Below are 27,242 nucleotides of genomic sequence, written 5' to 3'. Positions count from 1 at the left end.
GGCACCCTGTTGTCCCTGCTACAACAGGATGTACCACCCTTTGCTGTCACTCAAGTGCAGTACCAAAGGTGAGGGGGGAAACCCCATACCAACTACTGGCAACTTCATTGTACCAGGGTTTACTGCCAGCCCATTGGGCAGAATAGTAGTCAGGGAGAACCCTTTTACACTTATAATATAATAACAAATGAAATATAATAAATATGACTATGCACCTCTGAAAGATATCCACAATATCAAAGTGTGCGACCGCTCCAACATGAAAATATAATTTTTGATATGTGTCCTAACTTGGATCTGGGAGTACAAAATAAATATCTGTTTCGTGCATTGTATCTGGCAGTGAATCATGATCATATTTTAATAACATTACATCTTTGTAATAACCTTTTAATTCATTCCTGAAAAAAAATCACTTTTCTGTACATCTGGTCTTTGTTTACAGATCTAGATATCAAAGTACACAGCAGCTGTCCACTCAGCCACATATGTTTATGTATATTTTTATGCTGCAATAATGTACGCAGCGCTTTCCAGAATAAACAATACAAGGCAGAATAGTAATATAATAAGAGGAGGAAACAGTAGGGAACTGAACTGGGAAGTTTACAGTCTAAGTATTTGACTTGTAAAGCTACCAGATTTCTAAAGTTTAACCAGGACAGGTTTACACGGGCCAGCAACATACTTATAGGGAGCTCCTCTAAAAATGTAACCTGCAATATTTTATCTAAAAAAATAACCTATTTTTAAGATTTCCACTAGTTTTTATGCTTTCTACGGTCATTCAGAGCTAGTTGTTATTTAAAGACAATTGCAAACCAATAATGTACATAGTAAAACTGGAATATTTAGCAGCTTAACATATTATTATCATTGAGCTATTTGCAAACGCGCTCCAGGCCTGCTGTTTGATCCGGTGCTGGTGTTGCACCCCGGTGTGTGGGTGTTACTGGCATTGGTATAATAGAGTGAGTTCGGAGTAAAGCACGGCCAGGATCACAAGCACGTGGTGAGCTGGGATCACCAGACACTGCTCAGCCTCAATCAACACCTTCCAAGCTGAAGCCAGCCTGATGACGTACGTGGCCACGCAGACGTACGCGCTGACGTTCCGACTACGCGTGATGCGCCTGTCCCGGAAGTGATGCTGGGGCAGTGTGTCCCCGTGAGGCAGCAGGGCGAGGCCCGGGGGAGACCCGTTAGCACTGACCTCTGACCCTCGGTGTAAGGTGAGTGGGAAGTTGTGTTACGCTCTCCCTCTGGGTCACAAAACTGCATGTGGTGGCAAAGTGTGCGCTCCCCTCAGAGGGAGGGCTGAGGCCGCCAAGCACCAGGACCTCGGAGGGACACCAGTTCATACACCCTGGCTGCCACCAGAGGTCCAGCCCGTGCCCTGGCTGCCACCCGAGGTCCAGCCCTTGCCCTGGTTTCCACCCGAGGTCCAGCCCGTGCCCTGGTTTCCACCCGAGGTCCAGCCCGTGCCCTGACTGCCACCCGAGGTCAAGCCCTTGCCCTGACTGCCACCCGAGGTCCAGTCCTTGCCCTGACTGCCACCCGAGGTCCAGCCCGTGCCCTGACTGCCACCCGAGGTCCAGCCCTTTACCTGACTGCCACCCGAGGTCCAGCCCTTTACCTGACTGCCACCCGAGGTCCAGCCCTTGCCCTGACTGCTACCCGAGGTCCAGCCCTTTACCTGACTGCCACCCGAGGTCCAGCCCTTGCCCTGACTGCCACCCGAGGTCCAGCCCTTGCCCTGACTGCCACCCGAGGTCCAGCCCGTGCCCTGACTGCCACCCGAGGTCCAGCCCTTGCCCTGACTGCCACCCGAGTTCCAGCCCTTGCCCTGACTGCCACCCGAGGTCCAGCCCGTGCCCTGACTGCCACCCGAGGTCCAGCCCTTGCCCTGACTGCCACCCGAGGTCCAGCCCTTGCCCTGACTGCCACCCGAGGTCCAGCCCGTGCCCTGACTGCCACCCGAGGTCCAGCCCGTGCCCTGACTGCCACCCGAGGTCCAGCCCGTGCCCTGACTGCCACTCGAGGTCCAGCCCGTGCCCTGACTGCCACCCGAGGTCCAGCCCGTGCCCTGACTGCCACCCGAGGTCCAGCCCGTGCCCTGACTGCCACCCGAGGTCCAGCCCGTGCCCTGACTGCCACCCGAGGTCCAGCCCGTGCCCTGACTGCCACCCGAGGTCCAGCCCGTGCCCTGACTGCCACCCGAGGTCCAGCCCGTGCCCTGACTGCCACCCGAGGTCCAGCCCGTGCCCTGACTGCCACCCGAGGTCCAGCCCGTGCCCTGACTGCCACCCGAGGTCCAGCCCGTGCCCTGACTGCCACCCGAGGTCCAGCCCGTGCCCTGACTGCCACCCGAGGTCCAGCCCGTGCCCTGACTGCCACCCGAGGTCCAGCCCGTGCCCTGACTGCCACCCGAGGTCCAGCCCTTTACCTGACTGCCACCCGAGGTCCAGCCCGTGCCCTGGCTGCCACCCGAGGTCCAGCCCGTGCCCTGGCTGCCACCCGAGGGCCAGCCCGTGCCCTGGCTGCCACCGAGGTCCAGCCTGTGCCCTGGCTGCCACCCGAGGGCCAGCCCGTGCCCTGGCTGCCACCCGAGGTCCAGCCTGTGCCCTGGCTGCCACCTGTCGCCCCATTTGAACACAATCTTGAATCTTCTTGTCGCTACTCTTATACACCATGTCCGGATTGACACGTGTAACCGGACTTCACGTCATGTATTATTATTATCATCCTTTATTTGTTTACGCGCTAACATTTCGCAGTGCGGTACAGTGGGGGTACAGAATGACATCAATAACAAACTGACATACAAGTATGGACAGACAAGTTCAGATACAGAAGGTAATGAGGGACTGCTCATGAGTTTACAATATAGAGGGAATAAGGGGCAATGTTAAAACAAAAGGTAAAGTGGCTGCTCATTGTGGGGGTTGCGTATGGTCCAGCCACACTGCTGGATCTATTAATGTTTGGGGGGTGTGGATGTTGGGGTGGAGTTTGGTACAGCTGGCACCATAGGTTTGGTAAGTGGGTATTAAATGCATACTTCCTTAAGAAGGTGAGTCTTTGGAGACTTTTTGAATGTCTAAAAGCTGGGGAGAGTCTGATGGTGCATGGCAGGGAATTCAAGAAAAGGGGAGAAGTCTTGTAGGTGTTAGTGAGGAGGTAATAAGGCAGGAGGAGAGGTGGATGTCATGGGCAGAAAGGAGGGTGTATTTAGGGATATATTTGGGGTTGATGGCTGAGATGTAAAGGGGGTGGGGGGCGGCGCTGTGTAGTTGAGAGCTTTGTAGGTCAGAACTAGAGTTTTAAATGTAAATCTAGAAGATATGGGAAGCCAGTGTAGGGATTTGCATAGTGGGCATTGAGGTAGGCTGAGGCCCCGGTGTCGGTGCTGCACGCGCAGCTGGTAGTGCGTGCAGCTGTGCTCCCCAGTCTGCGGTGAGCTACGGGGGAGAGGGGTCGTGACGGGGGGCGCAGCAGCCATGACGTCACGCGGCAGGTTCGCCCTCATTGGCTGAACCGCCTGTCTTCAGACACCTGCTTGCGCAACACCGCAGCCAAGACAGGTAGTGGGCCCAGCCCCATTGAGGGGCGGTTCTTGTCCCTGCAGCGCACGCCATAGCACGTGCTGCAACAGCCACCGGGGACCTAGCCTTAGTGTCTGGCAGCAATATTTTCGATGGATTGAAGTTGGGACAGGTGGACAAAGTGAATGCCAACTAGGGGAAGATTGCTCTAGTCATCTGACTGTCACATTGCCAGACTTCTTCTGCAGAGCATGTCCAAACTGTAGCAAAAAGGAGGTATGAGGTATGAAAAAGGTAGTATGATACTTTTATTGGACCAGCAAATATTTGATAAGTTAACTTTCGAACAACATAGGATTCTTCAACAGATAAAGCAGAAATACAGAAATATACGGTGTGTGTATATACGGTGTACTAGCGAGACTACTCACCCTTCTTTCCCTGTCCAAACTGATTTCAATAGACGCACCAGACTTGTCTGTTGCTTCAAAATCTTGCAGGTTAACAGCCTGGCCACACACACTGCATTCATTTATGTTTTTCTGGTCTGTACAAGCTGTCATTGGCTAGTAATTTGAGTTTAGCGCATCAGTGCCACAGGTTATGCACTTTATACATTTTGGCTATAAAATCTGCAAATCATTTGTTCTTCATGACGCAGGATTAGGATTTATCTGTTGTCGCTACCAAACTCATGGACACGGTGCCCGTATTGTCACAGGTCTGTGTTTTTTTTTGTTTTTTTTTTATTTGTTTTTTTTAATAATAATATGATCCAAATTTAGGCAAACCATGCCCGAACTTTGACTAATGTATGTTATTTTTGGTACTATATTTCGTTTTTGCATTTTAACAAATAATATCATAATAGGAAAACCCATTTTGCTACCATGTTGCTGCTCAGTGTGCATAGAGTCTGCTATTGATTTCTGTACAGTTAACCACACACTTTTACACTTATGTCGGGTAAGTGACACGCAGTGTCTTGTCAATGGCTAGTGATTTCTGTATTGTGGCAGATTTTAGACTTCTTAAAAGATAGTGTTCAATTTAACCACCCAGGGGCCTCCAAAAAGAAAATAGACCAGCTGTCACCATGTAACTCATTGGCAAGATCATCTGGGGGCCTGTCACATGGAGCATACATTAGCTGTAAATATAAATACATGGTGAAGTCATCTTCCCCGTGTCGATAAAAAGTCTAGTTCTATTCATCCAAAGAATCTGAACTCTTCTCTGACTTGGGACAGGCGGCTTTACAGCATATTGAATAGTGGTCCTAGTGATTCGCTCTGCTTGTGATGGCCTTTTTTATGTTCAAGTTTTTCTGGCGTGCTATGAGAAATGCTTCATTACTAATAAGGCCGTGTACGTAGCTTATTATTGTAGTTGAAGTTTGGTAAATACAGTAGTGCTTTCTTGTGGCAGAAAAAATAAGTCCAATATATGGAGCACTCCTCCAGCCCTCCCTCTCTCCTGCCTGAAATGCGTTTTATAAGTGGCTGCCAATGGCTCTAAAGGTTTTTTTTTAAAACACTTTTGTTTTAACCCAGTTTCTCAATGTGGGTGCCCAAAGCTACAGGTAGGACATACACACTGAGATACTGCCAAGTAGAAAACGGAGGACAGGGAGCGAGTCGCCACAAATAATGTAATCCACTAATAAAACTAATCCTTATTTTACATGGGATTTGATGTCTTTTGACATCCCAGCTAAACTTTGATTCTCATTCTTTATACAGTGCTTATAGAACAGGGGGCCCAGAGGCAAACCAATTGTTTTTGGTAAGGCCCGATATAAAAAATTTGGGAACCCGTGTTTTAACCCATTCACTTGCAGTGCCACCTGCAGTGCAATGTAAAGCCACGCACTGCACACTCCCCAGCAGCAGTCAGGCCAAAGCTGCAGTTCCACTTGGCCCTTTACTAATGTGTGTACATACAGATGGAAAAATGCACTTTCTAAATACGGTAATAATAAAATGGCCTTCGCTTATTGGGTGGGTCCACGTTGGGCAGTCCGTGTTCACTTTAACCGAACCAGGGTGTAATATAGAAAGATACATTGTTCACAGCACTCGTGGACAAAGGTAACTTATGTATGGCGATTTTGGTGCCAAATTGAATCTCTGCCTTCTTACTTATATGCAGTCATTGAAGTACTGCATTAGGAGCTTGAAAAAGGGCCCTGTGTGGTCTGAAACGTCACTGTGTATTTTTGTATTTACCTTGATGGATTGATTACATTTTTTTGTCTACTTTTCTGTTTCTGGAGGGCAGAGGACAATTTTTTTTGTCTTTTAAATTTTTATATATATATACAGTGGTTGACAAATCACCAAAAAATCTACTCGCCACACAAAAAAATCTACTCGCCACCTAGTACCAAACGTGTGCTGCTTGGGCCAATATTTACTCGCCCGGGGGTTAAATCCACTCGCCCGGGGCGAGCAAATGTATAGGTTTGTCGAACACTGTATATATAGATAGATATAGATATAGATATATCTCTTTCCATTCTTCATATATTAAACCTAGAAAGTAGCACATTGTTCCTTAAATAGGGATATTGGTCATCATTGCTATTGGAAGTGCTCAGCAAAAATGAAAGCTGGATGAAGACTGTAAGAGGAATGTCTATACTGCGGCCTGGTTTGGCCAGACACACACACAGGAGAGATTATTCTTGTTCTGCAAACTCCAAATATCAGACTGCAGATGACTTGCTGTTCAGGGCCTAATTCTCATGTAATCCTTGTAATGTCACAGTGTGGGATGAGACATGGAGGAGATAAGTAGCTCACAGAAGTAACACCTCCCCCATAAACTGTGTGCAAGTCGTGCTGCGAGAATAAAGAAATATATGTATTACTATGAGCTCTAGCACACCGCTCCTTGAGTCAGAGAGCAGGGAATGAGAAGTTTGCGTGTGCTATCACCGCTCCTGTCATGGTCTTGTGTAGTTCACGGGGTGATGCACTCACACGAAGGAGGTGCCTGCCACCAGTGCTCAGCCACATTAGTCCCGCAGTGAGGCGGAACCCCCTGAAAATCAGATACAAAAGGTGTGGCCTTATGAAAAAGGTATGAAGGTTTATTTTGTGATTACCAAATAAACCTTCATACCTTTTTTAGAGGTCCACTGAGGGCTACACCTTTCTACGTGTCATGGGCTTATGCGTTACACTGATCTCCGCTGTATATGTTGAGTAAGATAAACACATATTAGAGACACAGCAGCCGCTTGGTCGCGTCCAAAAAGCTGCCGGGACTTTTCGCCACGGTACACTTCGCCACAATGTCTCCTCCTGCGCTCGACCGCCATCCGCCACGCATCTGACAAGCCAGGTCTGCTGCACCCAACCGCCCGCTCTGACAACTGCGTGTTTAAATGTCCTATGCAGGACATTTAAAGATGGCTTGTCGGAGCGGCTTGCGTAGGCAGTATAGCGGTCCCGCGCAGGACATTTAAACACTCAGTTGTCAGAGCGGCAGACCTAACTTGTTTGGGTTGGGTGCGCGTCAGACCGGACTTGTAGTGGGATTTAGCAAAGCTATTGGCTCCCTTAGATGAATTCCCTTTTGACATATAATTTTCATGTGTAGAAATGTTTTTTTCTATTTTCTTTGGGTCTACCATATTTTATTTTAATCTGATCTGTTCATTGTTCTCTGTTATCACTTTTAACTAATTAGGCTTCCATCACTGGCCAAACAAAACATCAAAAGGGAAAAAGTCGGGGTTAACAATTTACCTGTATTTACAAACCGATAATTATTGTAAATGTGGTTAATGCAGAGACATTCAATATTAAAAAATGCTTTTTAGATACCTATACTAGTCTGTGTGTCAATCATCTACATTTACTTGTCAAGCATGCCAGGGCCATTAGCTCATCTCCGTTACATAGTTGATGAGATTGAAAAAAGACATACGTCCATAAAGTTCAACCTATGTTGAATTTAGACAACAGATACTTTATCCTATATCTATACTTCCTTATTGATCCAGAGGAAGGCAAAAAAACCCCCCAGTGACATATTATCCATTGATATTTCATAAGGGGAAAAATAAATTCCTTCCCGTCTCCAAGAATTGGCAATCGGATTAATCCCTGGATCAACATCCTTCCCAGGTTTACTTATTTGGTATATCCCTGTATACCTTCCCTTTCTAAAAAGATGTCCAACCTTTTTTTGAACAAACTATTGTATCTGCCATCACAGTCTCCATGGGTAATGAATTCCACATTTTAACTGCCCTTACTGTAAAGAACCCTTTCCTTTTATTGCTGGTGAAATCTCCTTTCCTCTAACCTTAAGGGATGACCCCGAGTCCTTTTGTACCGAGTCATCTTGTAAATTATTCTGGAAACATGATCACCACCGCCGCAAATCTCTATTGATTGTAAACAACAAATCATATTTATTTTTGTCATGAATAGGGGAGACAGTGAAGGACGAGAAGTTTACTGTTAGGCAATCCAAGTATTATTTTTATTTTTATAATATAGGGTTGAAGCAGGGGGCCTTCAGAGCTGAACCCCATTCATTTCAGCTCTGGGGACCCGCTACTTCCATAGTGGCTGCCGGTAGCCACCCAGGGTTCATATTGTCTGCTTATCAAAGCTCCCAGGCCCTGCAGGCCAATAGGAAACCGTGATGTCATCTGGTGCAGCTTCCTATTTGCCCATGTGACTGGGGGCTTTAAACTGCAGAAACCTGCAGGAGATACCGGCACCCCCTTCGGAGCGAAGTACCTCTGGAAGAAGGGGTGCCGGAGCTGAAATTTACAAGGTTCAGCTCCGGGGACCCCCCCCTGCTTCAATCCTGTATTAAAAAAATTAAAGGGGGGGGGGGGGCGGGGGAACCTGCTTTGATTTGCTCCCTTTTTAAAGTTACTCTAAATACAGTTGGTTAGTAGATACATAAAGATGATATATTCACTTTCTTCTGGCAAGGCCAGTGGATGGGACCTTGTTGTTTATGACAGATTGAATCTAAATGTGTCGGCTGTTCTCAGCATTATATCTTCTCACCACTGGTTGGGTTACTTGTTGCAAATGGACCTGATCTAATGAAGAGAGAATCCATTTTTAAAGCAGCAGTCCTCAAGGCTTTTTAAAAACATATTTAAAAAAAAATAGGTTTGTAGCAGGGGGGTCCCCATATCTGAACTGCGTTAATTTCAGCAACGGGGACCCCTTGCATCCATATGAGGTGCCGCTATCTCTATGCTGTTTTAGATGTCTCGGTCACGCGGGCCAATAGGAAGCCGCAAGGGACGACGTCACGGCTTTCTAATGGCCCGCGTGACGTGGGACTTTTTAAACCGCCATATTGTGAACCCTGCCAGGGCGCCTAAGAGGGATATCGGCACTCCACACGGAGGTAAGTATCTCGGGAAGCAGGGGTTCCCCTGAGCTGAAATCAACACGATGAAGCTCCGGAGAACCCCTGCTTCAAACCTATTTATGATGGTTTGCTTTTTGTACTTTCGTAGCACAAGGACATAGCTATTGATCTCTGAAATACATAGTACTTCTGATTTCATGATTTAGATCAGGCTGATAGGCAGTTTTGATGAGTATAAATTATTTCTGTAAATTTGACACAAATTGGAGCCCTAAATCCAAGAACAAAATAGTTGAATTAAAATCAAACATTTGTGTGGCCAAACAAAGGGGCAAAAAAAGATAGAAACCAACAGCAACCTATATTATTACCTCATTTGTCAGCGTTTCCATGGCAACCAAATAATTTGGAGACTGTTTGAAGACGGCCTTGCAAATAGGATTCCAACACTTGGGAGCATGCTGGAGAGAATGAGTGGCCCTCACCGGCTTTCTCAAGGGTTACATCATGGACGTGTCAAAAATGTCCAGTCGCCCCTGATGAAGTCATTTAGACCGCTGGTTTTGCAATGCAGTTTTAAAGGGGAGTCTCACCTAGGTCTACAGTGAACTAAGGACAGGGGAGGTAAGATAAATTGGGTAAATGACACCTCTAACAAAAAAATATAAAAATGTATGTGTATGTATGTTTTATTACTCCATTGTAAGTGGTTTTCTGATGTTTGGTAAATAATTTGATCACTAAAAGACATTTTATAATTATTAACATTGCTGGCTTAGCTTTATTTTGTGTGCAAAGTAATTATGGTGCCTTTTAGTAAAAAAAAAATAATTAACATAAGTAGACGAATGTATTTATCCACTGATTTGTGCCCTATATTCATATTGTTTGGTAAGAATGTATTTATATTCCTTTTTTCACAAGATAAAAATAAAATCGCCACATACAGAATTTTTGAGTTACTGGGTTGAACTGCTCCTGAAGGATCTTCAACTAATCTCTCTTGCGATAAAGTTCTTTTATTTTAAAGTACAGTAATTATGTTATCACCATACATAGTTCAGAGAGTAACACTAAATATATAAGAATTACTTTTTCATAGGACCCAAACAAGATTTTATAAATAGTCAACAGCTAACAAATCAGGGATTTTTTTTTTTTTTACTTTGAGGATAATTGAATCTAAGAAAGCTGTTTACAATGACATTTTCATTTTTTTAAAAATTTTTTTATGTGGGATTGATCCTTTAAACCAAAATAACTGTCTGTCTTGTCTCTCCACCATATCAGCAGAGTCCAATGTCAAGACTTGCCACGTTTTGAGAAACAAGTACCGAATCTGCGTTCTCTCCTGCTATATGAAGATGTCATTGAGGCTGTGATGGTTTTTTTTCTGCCGTTCTCTGGTGCGAAAAAGAAATAGTGAGTTAATAAAATATTAACATTGTTAAGAATGTGAGCTGTTTGCAAGGCAAGGGAACCCTAAACAAGACAAAGATGTAGGCTGAAAATGCATAATTGTAGGTCTCCAACTCATTACTTGGCACCACCAAGTTTTCCCCACATACATTTTAATACATAAGCTTGAAATTCGGAAGCAAGCAATGATTCTTGTACTTGTTTCCAGAACAGCGTTGTGATGGTATTTGTAATTTCACTATAAACCCCAAGTATGTTGCCAAGCTTGTGAGTCGGAGACGATGCATTTGCAAACGTATCTGGCGATTAGGAAGACCCCAATTTTTAAAAAAATTTTTTAGTGAGGGTACTGTTAAGCCAAAATAAGGGATCACCTACTATTTTGGTACTCTTGTATTTGCAGAATTGCAGCTGAACTTGCACATTTTCCAACATTGAATCCATTTACAATTTGTGTTTACTTGTCATGAGACGCGTTGCTAAACACACCCGGCCAATGATATAGTAAATGTAATGGTACAATCCATAGACCCCCAATCTTTGGTGTAAGAGCAGAAATGCAGAAGGACAGCAGAAATCTGCTCAAAATAATGTGCGTTGAGGGAATTTGCTAAATGTCACGACGCATTCGTCGAACATAATACATGGTGGCAGCTATCCAAACAAAATAATACATTTAGTTTACATTGTGGATAAAATGGTCTTTGCTGTCCCTTTTTTCCTTGGCTTTTGTTTTTGTTAGCTCTGTTTCTTTGCCGTTTGTGTTTAATTTGCTCACTAGCAGTGGAAAGGAGTCGGGAATCTGTGTCACTGTGTGTTAGGAGTAAAAGACGTGGAGGGGGGGGGCGGCATAGGTTTCTTTTGTGTCTGAAATGATGTCACTCTACAGTGGAATGAACAGACTTTTGATGTCTTTTGTTTTACTGGGGTTTTTTCTTTGTTCTCATCATTCTCATAACAATAATTTCTATTATGCAGGATAGAGAAGTTACAATGAATGCAGTAACCTAGAATTGGATTAATCCCTTTGTGGGATCCAAAAACATGGAGAAGCAAATGCAAGGAGGTATAGAAAACAATGGAAGCACAGCCAGTGTCCAGCCCTGCAGTGCAGATGCCCACGAAAGGGATAGTGAACATTTCTCAATGCCAGGAAACAGCTGTAGCCTCTCTGAAGATCTGGGACTGAGGATCAGCATAGAGCACAATGGCACAGGGATCCCTAAATTGGCGGGGAGCTGTGGGGACCTGAAATTTGCGGTACACAGGCCCCATTGCTACCAGGGTTTAAAGGTTGGTAATTGTGAGCCAACACAGGACCTCTTTAGGAATGCGGGAGAGTTGTGGACCGAGGAGTTCCTTTCTGAGGCATCTGTGGAAGATTTTGTAACAGAATCAAGTGAGAACGCTGATAATAAAGCAATGCCAGAGACAGCGGGATGCATTGGTCGTGAATCGCCAACACCCACCCTGTCAGACTGCGGTTGCACAAGGGAAACCATAGACCTGAGCGGTGGCACCTACTCGGACATTGCCGATCACAGCTGTAGCCGAGGGTGCCACCACTTCTCTTCCTACCAGCAGCGTCCACTGGATGGGGAAGGAGGGGAAGATGAAGACTGTGGGAGGCGGGTGGAGGTGGAAGAGGATTCTTGCAAGGGGACTGGTGGAAGAAAGAGTGGCCGCCGGGGAAAGAACCGAATAAGTACCAGGGAGGAGGCGAGAAGGGATGGCCGGCAACCTCCATCTTCAGGGGGCAAGCACAAGTCGGGTCGTAAGAAGAGCCATGTTGAGGGCAGACGCCAGTTAAGATCCATGGTTCCTCAGCCCTTGGTCCAGCTTTCAACTTCCTGTGTCCAGCTGCTTATTGACCTGGTGCTCTTGATTGGGGAGTATGTGGAGACACTGGGTACATTTCTGTACTTCAAGCTTTGGCTGCCAGCTCGGGACTTAGGCCATCTAAAAATTCAGCTGTGGACTTTCGGACAGTGGTCACGCCAATTGGCTAAGGATGCTTGGATCAAGACTTGCTCCTTTGGATTGTGGCTTCTACGTGTGCTGAAAATGTTGTGTGCCCTGCTCTTTCTGCTTTTTATGCTTTCCGTGGGCTGTGCCCGTCTCTGTTGGCAGTATATTAAGAGAGCAGTGGTTAGAGTGGGAGGTGACAGTAAGTGGGCATCTCAGATCTCTTTGGCACTGCAAAGGATCTGGGCCTTAGTGGCACATAACAGGACTTGTAGTCGCTTAGTTAGTCAGCTAAGGAGATGGACAACATGGCTGTGGCCTTCCAAGTTAAGGACAGATAAAGAGGCATCCTGGACATCCACCGGACCTCCGAGCACTGGCACAGGCCGGTACCAGCCCGGGGAGGAAGTGGAGCGTCTGTTGACTATGGCCTGCATCCCAGAGGAGGAGCTGAACCCGTTTCAGGTGTTGGGGGTGGAAATGAATGCTTCAGACACAGAACTCAAGAAGGCATATCGTCAACTGGCCGTGCTTGTAAGTGTTGGACCCTCCACCTGCTCCTTCTCTTTGCCATTTTTGTCTCCTTTCTGTGCTTTTCCATCGCTCTTGATTTTGTCTCCCATGTTCTAGTCCGGTTCATTGTGGGCCAGAAAATTGTTTTCTGTTTCATTTCTGTCTGTGGTGCTACTGGAATCTTATTCTTATATGTAATGTTTTTGTAATTTTGGGCCCTGCTGTTCTGCGTCTGCTCTTTCACTTTTCCCTGCATCATTGACTGGCATCCTTGCTTCCTTGTCATTTCACATTTCCTCGTTGGCTTTACCTTGACAGGTCCACCCAGACAAGAATAATCACCCTCGTGCAGAAGAGGCTTTCAAGGTTTTGCGTGCTGCATGGGACACAGTCAGCAACCCGGAGAAGCGCAAAGAGTATGAAATGTAAGTACCAAAGCAATTGGCAGGCAGACTGGTGCAAGATAATTACATGTTTACACCACAGGAGTTTTTATGTATAAAGGGAATAAACATTCACAAACCGCAGAACCTGTTGGGAATAAGTGATAACACAATTCTGGTCTGATTTTATAAATTCCCATTTTAATAAAATTATTCTAATTTTAGCATTTATTTAAAGGTTTGCTACCCTGTTTTAAAATGCATTATTGTGTGTGTGAAAGACACGTATAATGGCGTATTGCCAGCCTTCATGCTGCAGTGAATCGACATGGGCTGAAAATGATGTATAACACACTGATCCAAAGTGTAAGAGGCCCCTGTTACAAGTAGCTTACAATCTACAAAGGAGAAAAGTGGGAACACCAAGTTTAGTGAGGGGTAAATATTTGGTGTGGTGAAATTCCATTACTGCTTGCTGTGTACCTCACACCTCTGAGGCACATCTCTACCAGTGGTATTGTGTGACAGGTAGCTTGGTGGATGTGGATGGAGTTGGATAGGTTTTCACGTTAGACGCTTCGTAGGTTATGGAATTGTTGGTGATTTAATGAATAAGACTGCCTTAGAGTGAGTGACTTGGTGGAACAAGAAATATATGGTGCTAGAAATATGAGAGAACACGAAGACCAGCACACCAGAGGTAAGTATCAAATGGGTGTATTCACAGTTACAAAAAGTATAAGGTAAGTACAAGGAGACATCGTGGATAGTGAGGCAGATCATCCATGATGGTAACTCGGAAGAGGATGTCGCAAGTCACGATCCCCCGGGCGACCACCAGACTTGCTGTCTACCAATTTGCAGTAATCTGTATGCACGTGTACAGGCGCAACAACGTACAATGACGTAATCGCAACACGTTTGGCAAGTTGTCTGTGCTTTAGCAGTAGAATCGTCATGGGACCAAATTACTCCTTTTATACCATAGGATATTAACCCTTACATAAACATGACAAAATAACCGGCGGCCAATACATCCGTGGCGACTATGCCTAAAACGTATAAATACGAGATAAAGTATAACTATCGGTGATTATTTAATGTGTTTATTATGTGTATACAAAAAAATCTGTAATAAACTAAGTGAACCGACTTCTCGAGAGAGGATAAAAAGTGATTATAAGATAAATGAACATTTTTGAAAAGTTGTCTAGTTAAATTCCAATATGCAAAATGAAATAAAAAATATGAATAACTAAAAAAAATACATAAAAAACATCACGGGAACAGATACACAACACATTTTTTGTGTATGTATAATCACTTTATATAGTTATATTTGATCTTGTATTTTTACGTTTTATGTCTAGTCACCGCGGATGAATTAGCCTCCTGTTCTTTTCTCATGTTCATGTAAGGGTTAATACCTTATGGTATATAAGGAGTAATTTGCTCCCATGACGCCATCACCTGATGTCTCAGTAAAGACTCATTTATTGGACCATTTGGTGTGCCTGCATTTTTTTTTTTTTTTTTACCTTTCTGCATAGTACAGTTTAGTTCCCACGCCAATATTTTGGTTTATTACTGTTATTTTGTGCTCCGACTCCTTTGGTGTATGTGTGAATCTCAACCCGGATAAAGTGAGAAAAGTACTTGTCAACATGCAATTAGGGCCCCAAACCCCCAAATATGGAAGGCACCAAAAAGCAATTGCCTTAATTCTCCAGGGGGTTGGAATGTTCCCAGGCTTGACAGCATTCGGGAAGAAGGCAGAGGGTGCTAAGAATTCCCCAGAGCTTAAAGAAAAGCGGTCATTCAAACCTATACCTGGCTACCTACAACTGCCTGGCTCTCCAGGTAAGCAGCCCTGGAAGATGAACTTGAAAGGATTAAATGGGATATTGTTAACCCTTCGTGAAGGTAGAAAAAAAGAGGAAGACATCATTGAGCTTAAAAAGCAGAACCCTATTCTATCGGATAATGGAAGAATCAATGGAGTAGGCCTCATCGTTAACACGACATGGAGAAACAACATAATGGAGTATGAAAGCTCATCCGAAAGAGCAGCCAGAATCCTCATTCAGTTGGCAAAGAGATACAGGCTCCAAATTATTAAAGTGTATGCTCCAACAACAAGTCACTCGGACAATAAAGTGAAGACTGCTGCCATAAAATCAACCAACTTAACAACAAAGGAATTTGTTATGGAAGATTTTACTGCAAAGATTGGTGCCCATCAGAAAGATGAAGCATCAGTTGGTAAGTATGGTTACGGTAACAGGAATGGATGTGGGGGCAGATTGGTAGAATTTGCAGAATGTCAAAACTTCTACATCATGAATTCATTCTTCAAGAGGAATGGAAATAGGAAGTGGACAACTAACGAGGAACACGGGATTGAAGACTGCACAATTCTTAACCGTTTTGACACACGGAGTGATTATCGATTTTGTTCGCTGCAGATTACACCTGAATGTGAAGTTGTAAAGAAGACAAAAATTGATTAAAGAGACAAACCATAAACATCAATAACCTCAAGCATAACAGCAGAGAATTTGTACTAGAACTGAAAAACCGCTTCAGTTTGCTTGAATGCATGGGGACACTTTAACAACCGATTATGAAGATTGTAGTTGAAAGCGCAGAAATAAGCTGGAGGAATCGCAAGCAAAAAAACAGGATAAGAAAATATCTACTGTGACAAATCAATTAATGAGGATAAGGATTGAATAAGCAAAGCTGCGTAGGACAATCCGCAACTGAAGATGCAAAATTAAAATCGTAGTTGGGAGTGCTCCAGTATCTCAACACCACTAGGGGAAGATTCCCGGTAGCTCAACAGAAAGAGGGGGGGGGGGGGAGAGGGGCAAAAATTATCCTCAGTACGCAAGAGTTTAAAAAAAATACTTAACTTTATTCTTCAAAAATATGAAATATAAAAAAGCTCAATGCTTTTCTCTCTACACAGAGGGCGTGCATAAGAGCAATAAAACAATCTATATATAGATCAATCAAATTCATAATTACAAATAAGATTGGAACTCTAAATCTCTATTTAAACCATGTGGGTCAAGAGTGTTCAACATGACAATCCAAAAGGATTCACTTTTGCAATGATTTTTTTTCAATCTGTTGCCTCCTCTTGGTCTATATGAAACTTCTTCTAATGCTATAAATTCAAAACAATAATCTTGTCCATAGTTTTGCTCTTGCTTATTGCATGAACATGTTCATAAGTCTGTTGCTTGAACATACATATTGTGCTTACCATATACTTTTTTTTTTTTTTTAAATGCCGCATTTACATGCAGCCATATCTGTACAGGGAACGCAAGCTGTTCGGGATTTAATAGCTACAGTATCATCCTATCCTGTATGGTATCTTTCCTTGTATTTATTCTCTTTTCTAACCTTAAATGTTTTTTTTTGTTCTTTCCCTTTTGTAACTGAAGTGTTGAGTCCCATTGGGGGGAAAGTACTATATAAGGGAAAACAATAGGCAGACAGGCGCACTGAGGGGTATGAACAATTTATTAATCTAAAACAGTGGGCAAAGCATCCACTGATACAGAATAAAAACAGCAATAAGGCAAAGTATAACAAAAATGCGGCAAGGTATAACAAAAAACGTATAAAACAGGACTGGTAAATACACCAGTATGATCGGTGTGGAGCAATGGGTAACCACAGGATCTAGCTACGCACTACAGAAGGGTCCGGACCAATCTGAGTACTTACCCTGCTAGAGACAAGGGGACCCACTCCCACCGGCTGCAATAACTTCACAGGAACTGCCACCACGTGACCTCTACGCGTTTCGCACAAACACATACACACACACACACACACACACACACACACACACACACACACACACCCCACCTCCATATTTGGGTGAACAATTAAAAAAAAAAATTTAATCTTTAAGATTTTTTTTTTTTGAGTCCTGAAACGAATCGGCCTTTTATTATAAATGTACATTGTTTACAGAAGCCACACTTGAAACATCCCTTCGGCTTTTCAGTTAATTAACTTGTTGGATCAGGAGTTGATGAGTAAACTTCACCCACCCTTTTAATCTTGTAAACATGATTTGTCCACAGTGATATCTTATTCTCTAATGGTGTTTTCTATTTGAGAAAACAAGGGGTTCAAATATTTCTTAATTGCCTCACTTCCAGGGGATGTATTTGAGATGGGGATTGTTCTGTTTTATTGCTCTTGAGCAAGCCCTACAGAATCATGACACAATAATAACACTGAACATGTCTAAAACATATGTAAAGCACTGTAATAAACCCTCCTTATAACACTAGAACTACAAATATAGCTCACATGAACAGGGGAGAGGAGCAGTGGAAATAATTCAGTGACCCAAACACATTTATAATAGTGTATTGTCATAAACATGCAGAAGAATATATAGAAAATACCTTTTTTGAAAACTAGACACATATATAGATATATCTATCAATCTCTCTCTAGCTCTCTATCTATATCTATCCTCTCATAGGAAGGTATGGCTGGCAATCTGAAAAAACTTTGGAGAAAAGTAAAAAATATGACCCATAGGAAATGTGATGGAGTGCGTGCTTCTTTTATGTCAATACCATTTGGTGTTCGAGCAGTTTGCACCCACAACCTGAACTACTTAATCAACGGAAAACTGGGAGTGCCTTGCATATATCCTTGTAGGGAAGATAAAGTGAGGACCACAGCCTAAGTTTAAACTCAATACGCAATACAAAAATATGTACTGATTAACATTTGCTGAGAGCGAAGGGATAAAAAAACAAGTTTACCTTTTTAAAGTAAGTATGTGCAACAATAGGTGTCCTGAAAATGGGCATCTAATAAACATTACTTTGCTGATAAATGGCTTATTACCATATCCTCTTACTCATTCGTCATCACTAAAGGGCAAAGGCGAGTATGATATCTGATGGTACCTAGAGCAAATGGTGTAGGAGTTGCATTATGAATGCCAGTGGGACCTCTGATTCAACTACATAAGCCGAATTACCCTTCTCTACGACCCGGTTTGAGGTGTCTGTACAATGCGTACAGGGAGCCGTTCTCAGTACAGCATATGTATCCTTCATAGATTTCAAATATTAAATATGGTAATGTAATGGTTATTTGGTAGAATCCTTTAACTCCAATGCAAAATTAACGTTCTTCACTGTAATTCATTTAGCATTTTACTTTTCAATGCTAACAAAGGGTTTCAGTTAGAATAAGTATAACTTAAGTTAGCTAAAAATTTGCAGATGATGACTGAAAAGTTGACGTGTCTGTCTGCTAGTATCCTTTTAACCTGATGAAAGATGCATGGTAACCAAATGCTCTGGAGGATTCTTACAATGTGTATGTGTACAGGTAAATTACCAATCCCTATGGGTTTATTTGTAAAGTAGGTCTGATGCTATCATTGGCTAAGGAGAGAACTTTAGAACAGGAAGCATCTGCTCCATGAATTCTGTAAGACCCAAACAAATAAAAACATTGCAGGACACATACTGTAACACTGAATTGCTTCTTTATAGATATTAAATGACATTTATATGTTTTCTTTACTGCTACATGCCTCTTTAATAACCAAGAGCAATTCAGACATTCTTTTATTCTCCCTTCCTTAACTAAAAAGAAGTTTAGACAGAGGTGGGCAGAGTTGCATTGCCTACCCTTCCTGTAGTGAAGGGTGGTAAAGCCTTCTCTTCAAATGCAAGTGACCGAAGTGTATGTTTTTCCTTTACCTGTCAACTGGCTCACTCATTTGTCCCCCTCTCTCCTGGTTCCAGGAAGCGGATGTCAGAGACGGAGCTGGCCAAGTCCATGAACGAGTTCCTCACCAAGTTGCAGGATGACCTGAAGGATGCCATGAACAGCATGATGTGCAGCAAGTGTCAGGGAAAACACAGGTACGTTGCAGTCTTACCTCAGCAGGCAGGAGCCAGCTGCTTAAGGATCACTGCTTAAGAAAATGGGGTAGGGGTATGTATATAGACACGCACGTGTGTACATATGCCTGTTGTCAAATCTAAGGGATAAGTTTTTATGATGACCATCTTCCTGAGTTGTCCTTGTGCTACAGCTGAAATGGAACACCCTCTGAAACTTTCTACCCAGGCCCGAGAGCTGACCGGTTCTGGTTCCTTCTGTCCATGCCCAAATGCTATCTAGCAACAGTCTGACAGCCCATTTTTGAAGTGAAACTTCTTTAGTGGCACCTCATCCCTAATGGGACAAAAATGGATTGTAGGGACAGAAAATGAAACGGATGTGACGTCAAAGTGCTGACGTCACAGTGCTGGCAGATGAGGCCGGGCTGTGTTCTGGCAAATCACATGCGGCGGCGGCGATAGCTGCCGGCGCCGCTCCTAATAGGCACCGCTCCCCCCACACGGCCGATGACATATCGCCGCCGGCACCGCTCCTAACGGCCACCATTCCAACCATTCCCCCCACACCGTTCCCCGCCCGCTGCCCGCGCCTGCTGACATCTAACTGCCACCGTATCCCCCACACAGCCGCTGACATGCGGCGGTGCCGCTCTCCCTCACCCGCTCCTCCACACCGGCAGCCGTCCTCCTCAACGCATGCGCAGAGGCTCTGTCCATAGCCATGTTGTGGATGGCAGGTTTCGTGTGTGTGGTGTGGTTGGCAGAGGGCGCTGCTGCGAGGCAACCGGTGATTGGCTGTCACGTCTCGCCACTGACGATTGGTTGAGGGGCTGTCAGTCAGTTATGGGGTCCCTTAATTCCCCTCATCCGGCACGGGCTCTGCGGTGCTGCCCGCCATGGAGCACGCTGCCGTGGTGGGATAGCTATCTGAGGCCGAGGCTCCACCCCCTGCCCTGTCGCTCCTGCTTTGGTAACGGGAGGAGGGGGTAACGGGACCACGTGTCGCCGGGGGGGCTGGGAGTCCGCAGCTCCGTGTCCGCAGCTAAGCCGGGGGTAGTGGGAGTCGGGAGGAGGGGGGTAACGGGACCACCGTGTCGCCGGGGGTAGGGGGGCTGGGAGTCCGCAGCTCCGTGTCCGCAGCTCCGCCTGGGGTAGTGGGAGGGGGGGAGGAGGAGGGGTGGGGGGCACAACACAGAGAGACATTCACACAACACAGAGAGAGAGACACACAATGACTGACACACACACACTGACACACTCACACACTGACTCACACTCACACACTGACTCACACTCACACACTGACTCACACACTCACACACTGACTCACACACGCGCACACACACACTGACTGGCACACGCACACGCGCACACACACACTGACACGCGCACACACACACTGACTGACACACGCGCACACACGCTGACTGACACACGCGCACACACGCTGACTGACACACGCGCACACACGCTGACTGACACACGCGCACACACGCTGACTGACACACGCGCACACACGCTGACTGACACACGTGCACACACGCTGACTGACACACACGCACACACGCTGACTGAAACACGCGCACACACGCTGACTGACACACACGCACACGCACACACACTGACTGACACAAACACGAACACACACTGACTGGCACACACGCTGACTGACACACACGCACGCTGACCGACACAGAGAGACATTCACACAACACAGAGAGAGAGACATACACTGACTGACACACACGCACACGCACACACACACGCACACACTGACTGACACACACACACGCACACACTGACTGACACACACACACGCACACACTGACTGACACACGCACATACATACTCACTGACTGACACATACACTGACTGACACGTGTGCCGAGCACGCGCGTTATAAGTCAATTTCTGCGACAAAAGTCAAAGAAGTTTCACTTACTATGCGCGTACACAGCACACACAGCTTTTTTTTTTTATTCTCTGTGTCCACCTGACTATCTGTCTGGTCCTCCAGTTCTGGGTTCTGTTTTCCAAATTGTTGTCCTTTCCAGAACCCACAGACTACATATTCAAGGTGTGACACACTAGAACTTGTAAACTCTTGTTTCCCTGTTCCCACCTCTCCCTGTACTGTCCTAGCCTAGAGGTGACCTCATGTAAACAGTGCTACTGGTAATGAGAAGGGAAATATGTTACCACCTGTCAGCCTAAAAAATCCTAATCCCGGCAGGAGATTTGAAATGGATCGGGAACCTCTGATCGCCCGTTACTGCGCTGAGTGTAGCAAGATGCACCCGGCAGAGGAGGGCGACTTTTGGGCTGAGTCCAGTATGCTCGGCCTGAAGATCACATACTTTGCCATGATGCAAGGCAAAGTGTTCGACATCACCGGTAAGGAGGAATGAGGCTGGGACATTTGTATTTAGGAAAAAATGGATATATGGCGCACAGCCAAAGAGTGGGTCAAAATAGAATCTAAAACATTATTTTGTTAGAACCACATTAAAAAACGGAGGTCTAGCAAACCCTCTTACGGGTTTCATGCGGTATGCACTATACACATACATATACATATTGTTTCTCATTCTTTTATTAGTCCTGGGACTATCCCAATAAGACTTTGAGATATTACCACTAACAGGCTTTCAGGGAAACATTGTTCCTTTTAGGACTTTATTGCTTGAGACTTTTGTTTACTTACTCATTTATACATTGATCTATCTAGTCTCATGTCCTGTGTTTTTCTATTTATGCGTCACCTGATACACACACACACACACACACACACACACATACACACACACACACACACACACACACACATACACACACACATACATACATACATACATACACACTTGTGTGAAAAAGAAAGTACACCCTCTTTGAATTCTATGGTTTTATATATCAGGACATAATAACAATCATCTGTTCCTTAGCAGGTCTTAAAATTAGGTAAATACAATCTCGGATGAACAGAAACACGACATATTACACCGTGTCATGACTTATTTAACAAAAATAAAGCCAAAATGGAGAAGCCATGTGTGAAAAACTAAGTACACCGTATGAGTCAATGGCTTGTAGAACCACCTTTAGCAGCAATAACTTGAAGTAATCGTTTTCTGTATGACTATCCGTCTCCCACATCGTTGTGGAGGAATTTTGGCCCACTCTTCTTTACAACGTTGCTTCAGTTCATTAAGGGTTTGTGGGCATTTGTTTATGCACAGCTCTCTTAAGGTCCAGCCACAGTATTTCAATCGGGTTGAGATCTGGACTTTGACTGGGCAATTGCAACACCTTGATTCTTTTATTTTTCAGCCATTCTGTTGTAGATTTGCTGGTTTGCTTGGGATTGTTGTCCTGTTGCATGACCCAATTTCGGCCAAGCTTTAGCTGTCGGACAGATGGCCTCACATTTGACTCTAGAATACTTTGGTATACAGAGGAGTTAATGGTCGACTCAATGACTGCAAGGTTCCCAGGTCCTGTGGCTGCAAAACAAGCCCAAATCATCACCCCTCCAACACCGTGCTTGACAGTTGGTATGAGGTGTTTGTGCTGATATTTTGTGTTTGGTTTTTGCCAAACGTGGCGCTGTGCATTATGGCCAAACATCTCCACTTTGGTCTCGTCTGTCCAAAGGACATTGTTCCAAAAGTCTTGTGGTTTGTTCAGATGCAACTTTGCAAACCTAAGCCGTGCTGCCATGTTCTTTTTAGCGAGAAGAGGCTTTCTCCTGGCAACCCTTCCAAACAAACCATACTTGTTCAGTCTTTTTCTAATTGTACTGTCATGAACTTTTAACATGCTAACTGAGGCCTGTAGAGTCTGAGATGTAACTCTTGGGTTTTTTGCAATTTCTTTGAGCATTGCATGGTCTGACCTTGTGGTGAATTTTCTGGGACATCAACTCCTGGGAAGATTGGCAACTGTCTTGAATGGTTTCCACTTTTGAATAATCTTTCTCACTGTAGAATGATGGACTATAAATTGTTGGGAAATTGCTTTATAAGCCTTCCCAGATTGATGGGCAGCAACAATTGCTTCTCTAAGATCATTGCTGATGTCTTGCCTCCTTGGCATTGTGTTAACACACACCTGAATGCTCCAGACCAGTAAACTGCTAAAATGTCAGCTTTTATAGAGGTGATCACACTTGCTGCTGATCAATTAATCAAGGGCATTTGATTAGCAGCACCTGTCTGCTACTTAGCATCTTAATTCCTATGGAAGCAGTAAGGGTGTACTTAGTTTTTCACATATGGCTTCTCCATTTTGGCTTTATTTTTGTTAAATAAATCATGACACGGTGTAATATGTCATGTGTTGTTCATCTGAGGTTGTATTATCTAATTTTTAGACTTGCTAAGGAACAGATGACTGTTATTATGTCCTGATATGTAAAACCATAGAATTCAAAGAAGGTGTACTTTTTTCACACCACTGTGTGTGTATGTGTGTGTGGATAGATAGATAGATATAGATGGATAGATCTAAATGGATAGATAGATATCACTCACTGATCCAGCACTTGATCGCGTACACCACAAAACACTTTTTTTTTTTTCTTTGTTAAGTTGTGTGTTAAAATATATGGATGTACAGGCCTATGTAAAAATGAGTATGGTGATCCTGGGCTTGGAAACGAAGATCTGTAATAAGGAAAGGTATGAGAATCCCTGGCATGCAATACTGTTTGTGTGTGTTTGTATCTTCGCTATATATATCCACAGTAACATCATCCTGTCTTCCTGTAGAATGGGCAGGATGCCAGCGTGTGGGGATTTCACCGGACACTCACCGCGTTCCGTATCACATCTCCTTTGGCTCCAGGAATCCCACAAACCCAGGGCGCCAAAGGTTTGGATCACTTTTTTCTATGGGGAGCAAGGGATGTTATAAGGCTGTAACACTGTGCGCTTCATCTTGCGGTCTGTGAGTAAAACAACTGGGAAGCAAAGATGTTGGTGTCAGAGAATTGGACATCTGTGAGGCTGTAACATTGGGAGTCTGAGTGAGTGATGGGTTTGGGAGACTGTAACACTGGCGAACACTGAGCCAGAGCGTGAAATATCATCTGCTGGGCTGTAACCGTAAATGAAATAACCGTTCCAATTGTTACTCCAGGGCTCCCTCGGAAAGCAGTCCAACCTCCGTCGCTGACCTGCAGAACCTCTTTAACAGATTATTCCAGGGCTCTCCGGGTCCAATGCCTAACGGGAACATCTTCAATACCCCACAGCCGCCTCCCCAAGGAGCTCAGTCCCCCTCCGGACCACCTAAATCTGAAAGTGCACCCAGAAGTGATACAAAGCCTAAACGGAAGAAGAAAATGAGACGTCCTCTGCAGCGATGATCAAGGTCGTGGACTTGCCTCAGCTCTGAAAACCTAATGCAGGTTGGGGTGGGATGAGCAGGACATCTTTAATTCACCTCTGAGACTACAAGCTTGTCTCGTCTTCAGTGGTTTTACGTGAAACTGTAGAGTGCTGGCTAGAACCACGCTGCCAAGGGCTTTTAAAACCAGTTTCAGTCAATTGTCTTCTGTTTTTAATTTTTCCCTAGTTTTGTTAACCCCCTCGTTGCAGTGGGGGACCAGCAGAGCTTTACATTTGCAGTCCCCTTTAACAGGAAAAAGGTTTCACCAACAGCAAAGCTTTCTCTTTCCTCCCCTCCCCCTTTAAAGAGGAACCTTGTCTTCTCACCATACCAAAGATATCTAGTGTACACCCCTCTTTCTGGGTAGGGGGGAACACATACAGGCACTTGGAAGGCATGATCTCATGTTGCCCCAGCTGGGGATAGATCTGTTCTTGAATGTATGACTTACTTGTACATACGGATTCTTTGTTGACCCATTCACTCCTGAGTTTTATGTAGCAGGACACAAAATGGTAACCAGAATGCCATTGCCTTCGGTTACATTTTTGGTCAGGCTATGAAATTGCAGTTGAGTGCAACAGTGGATGCAGCATCATAAAAGTGAAGGAGTTAACATTAATACTTTTTATGTTTTTATATAGCGGAGCTAGGGGAGGTATGACATAACAGCAGACCTGCTTGTATTTTTTTAGATCCTATTTGCTGTCATAGGGGCCAGCAACGTTGCAATGTGTTGCTGGCCCGTCAGTCTGCGAAGAGTTTGAGTTCCTATTTGCTGCTTGATGGAATTGCAAATCATTACGTGGAGTATTACATGTTACAGTCACAGTTTTCGCAGTGCTTTGCAGCCTCCCTGACAGTCATGGGGTTAATCGGGACCGGACAGAAGTACGTCGCACTACCTTTTCTTTTTAATATATTCTTCGCAAAACGCACACATGTTCCAACTTTTACAGGGTACCACGCGGCTTAACCTAATCGCTCGGATGTAACAAGATGGGGATATCCCAATGTGTTCTGCTCTTCATTCGCAAAGAAGCAGTAGGAGATCATCCAAGTTAAGTGCTCTCCAACTGTAGAGAGTGACCTCCACGGTTAGAAACCACCAAATCCCTCAGGATTCAGTTGCAGGGAGTTGATCATGTTGGGGTTTAAGAGCAGAGCAATCTTCTCTTTACTTCTGTCAGCACCATTTTGCAGTTCATTGGTGAAGAGGAGCATATCTACCCGCTGTCACTGGCCCTGCCTTTCCCATTTTATCAGTCCTCTGCGTTATCCAGGTATAGCCATCATTCTCGCTGTTATACCATCCAGACTACCTGTTACCACCCACCCCCCATCCCTCGCCTTTATTTCATGTCCTCAGGCAACAAATAACAAAGCCGTCCTAAGCTTTATCGTGACAGTATTTGAGATGGGGGGGGAGGGGGAGGAGGGAGAGTTTGTGGCTGTTGCACCGTTTGCTTTTCGTTTTGTGGGAGGGGTGGCCAAGCAGTTTTAAATCGGATTATATGATATTAAATTTCTGCAGGAACAGTGTATAGGACAATCAATTTTAACAGGATCTGTTTTCGTCTTGGGATATTAGATATTTTCTGATTATACAAGTTTGTGTTTATGAACCCTTTCAGCCCTGAGGCCCTTTATTACTAAACATGAATCCAATCAGACACCGTCTGGTGCAGAAATTCACTTCTAGTGAATTCATTAAAGTGAATAGGCTGTGTCTACCATCACTGAGGTGTCTTATGGCACCGTTTTAGTAAAAAATACCCGTGAGTGTTAAAGCCTTGGTGCACTGCAGGAGTTAAATTATCAATCTAATCTGTGGCCTTTAAAGGTAGATAATCTCATGCAACCCAATTCCTTGCTGTGGTTCTAGCCTCATGCGAGATCTTAGCGCATGTAGTGTAGTTGTAGGCAAGATTAAAGGGCAATACAGGTAAGGCAATTGGGTAACCCTAATAAAACTTTATGGGCACATTTAATACAGACTTTAGCATTAAATTGTATTATATTTTTTCAAAGTGAGAGGTTGCAGGTTAATTCTGTGTCTTTGGTGACCACAGATCTAAATGATAGGGTTTGAAGTGTTGAAAAATGTGATCCTCAGGGCTGAGGGGTAAGCCTGCCTTGTATCAACTTTTGTTAAATTAAAACTTTTATGCTTTGAAGAAGGATGACTGTGGTTTAGTGTTTTATTTCATGTAACTGGTACTTAAAGCAGCACTATTCCCCAAAATTACCTAAACTGTGGGTGCTGATACGTGGTCCCAGAACCCACTGGTTCTTGAGTGTCTAGAGTTCAAGCTTTGTTTGAACATTTTGTAGTTTATTTGGGAAAACAATAAACCATAGCCACAACATCGCAGCATTTGGTGGCCATCTGTTGGCCGCCGGGGGCAAGGCTGACCCTGAAGCCATTTTGTGTCCACCAACCAGGTCTCCTTGCCCAGATCAGGTTAGGAAAAGAAACAAAGAACACACAAGAATCGTGAGCAGAGCGGTTTGCTGCTTTTAAGCCTGAAAGAAGAAAGCTCTCTGTTACTCATGACTGTGGGAGACAGCTCGACGAGACTCCACTATGTCATCACTTCACTGTGGATACACCTTATTTAACCTTTATCAGCAGAAGGACCTGCTTCACATCTCTGAAGCTTTGTCCATAGTGAAAGCGACGCGCTACAGTGCTATTTGCCTCGCGTGAGCTTTCCTCTCCGGCGTTGTGTGGACTGTAGGTTTTTGGAAAGGGAGCGAGGGGGTGG

The 27,242-nt window shown here is 44.5% G+C and overlaps 1 protein-coding gene across 3 annotated transcripts; it reads left to right on the top strand.

Annotated features, from left to right (window-relative positions):
- The first annotated feature begins 1,080 nt into the window (after positions 1-1,080).
- Positions 1,081-26,657, top strand: DNAJC14 (DnaJ heat shock protein family (Hsp40) member C14). 3 transcript variants are annotated; one of them, XM_075591388.1, is made up of 8 exons: positions 1,081-1,232; positions 10,191-10,322; positions 11,298-12,818; positions 13,116-13,222; positions 18,985-19,104; positions 21,320-21,480; positions 23,853-23,955; positions 24,223-26,657. In XM_075591388.1, the coding sequence occupies exons 3-8, from the start codon at positions 11,364-11,366 to the stop codon at positions 24,449-24,451; spliced, it is 2,175 nt and encodes a 724-aa protein (XP_075447503.1). In that variant the 5' UTR covers positions 1,081-1,232; positions 10,191-10,322; positions 11,298-11,363; the 3' UTR covers positions 24,452-26,657. The 3 variants fall into 3 exon arrangements, with proteins under 3 accessions (XP_075447503.1, XP_075447504.1, XP_075447505.1); XM_075591389.1 differs by having other exon boundaries at positions 1,105-1,232; positions 10,194-10,322; XM_075591390.1 differs by lacking the exon at positions 10,191-10,322 and having other exon boundaries at positions 1,112-1,232.
- Positions 26,658-27,242: the final 585 nt, after the last annotated feature.

Source organism: Ascaphus truei, chromosome 3, assembly GCF_040206685.1.
Source record: "Ascaphus truei isolate aAscTru1 chromosome 3, aAscTru1.hap1, whole genome shotgun sequence".
NCBI lineage: Eukaryota > Metazoa > Chordata > Amphibia > Anura > Ascaphidae > Ascaphus > Ascaphus truei.
The sequence above is the reverse complement of the archived record's forward strand: the minus strand, read 5'-3'. Positions and strand labels throughout refer to the sequence as shown.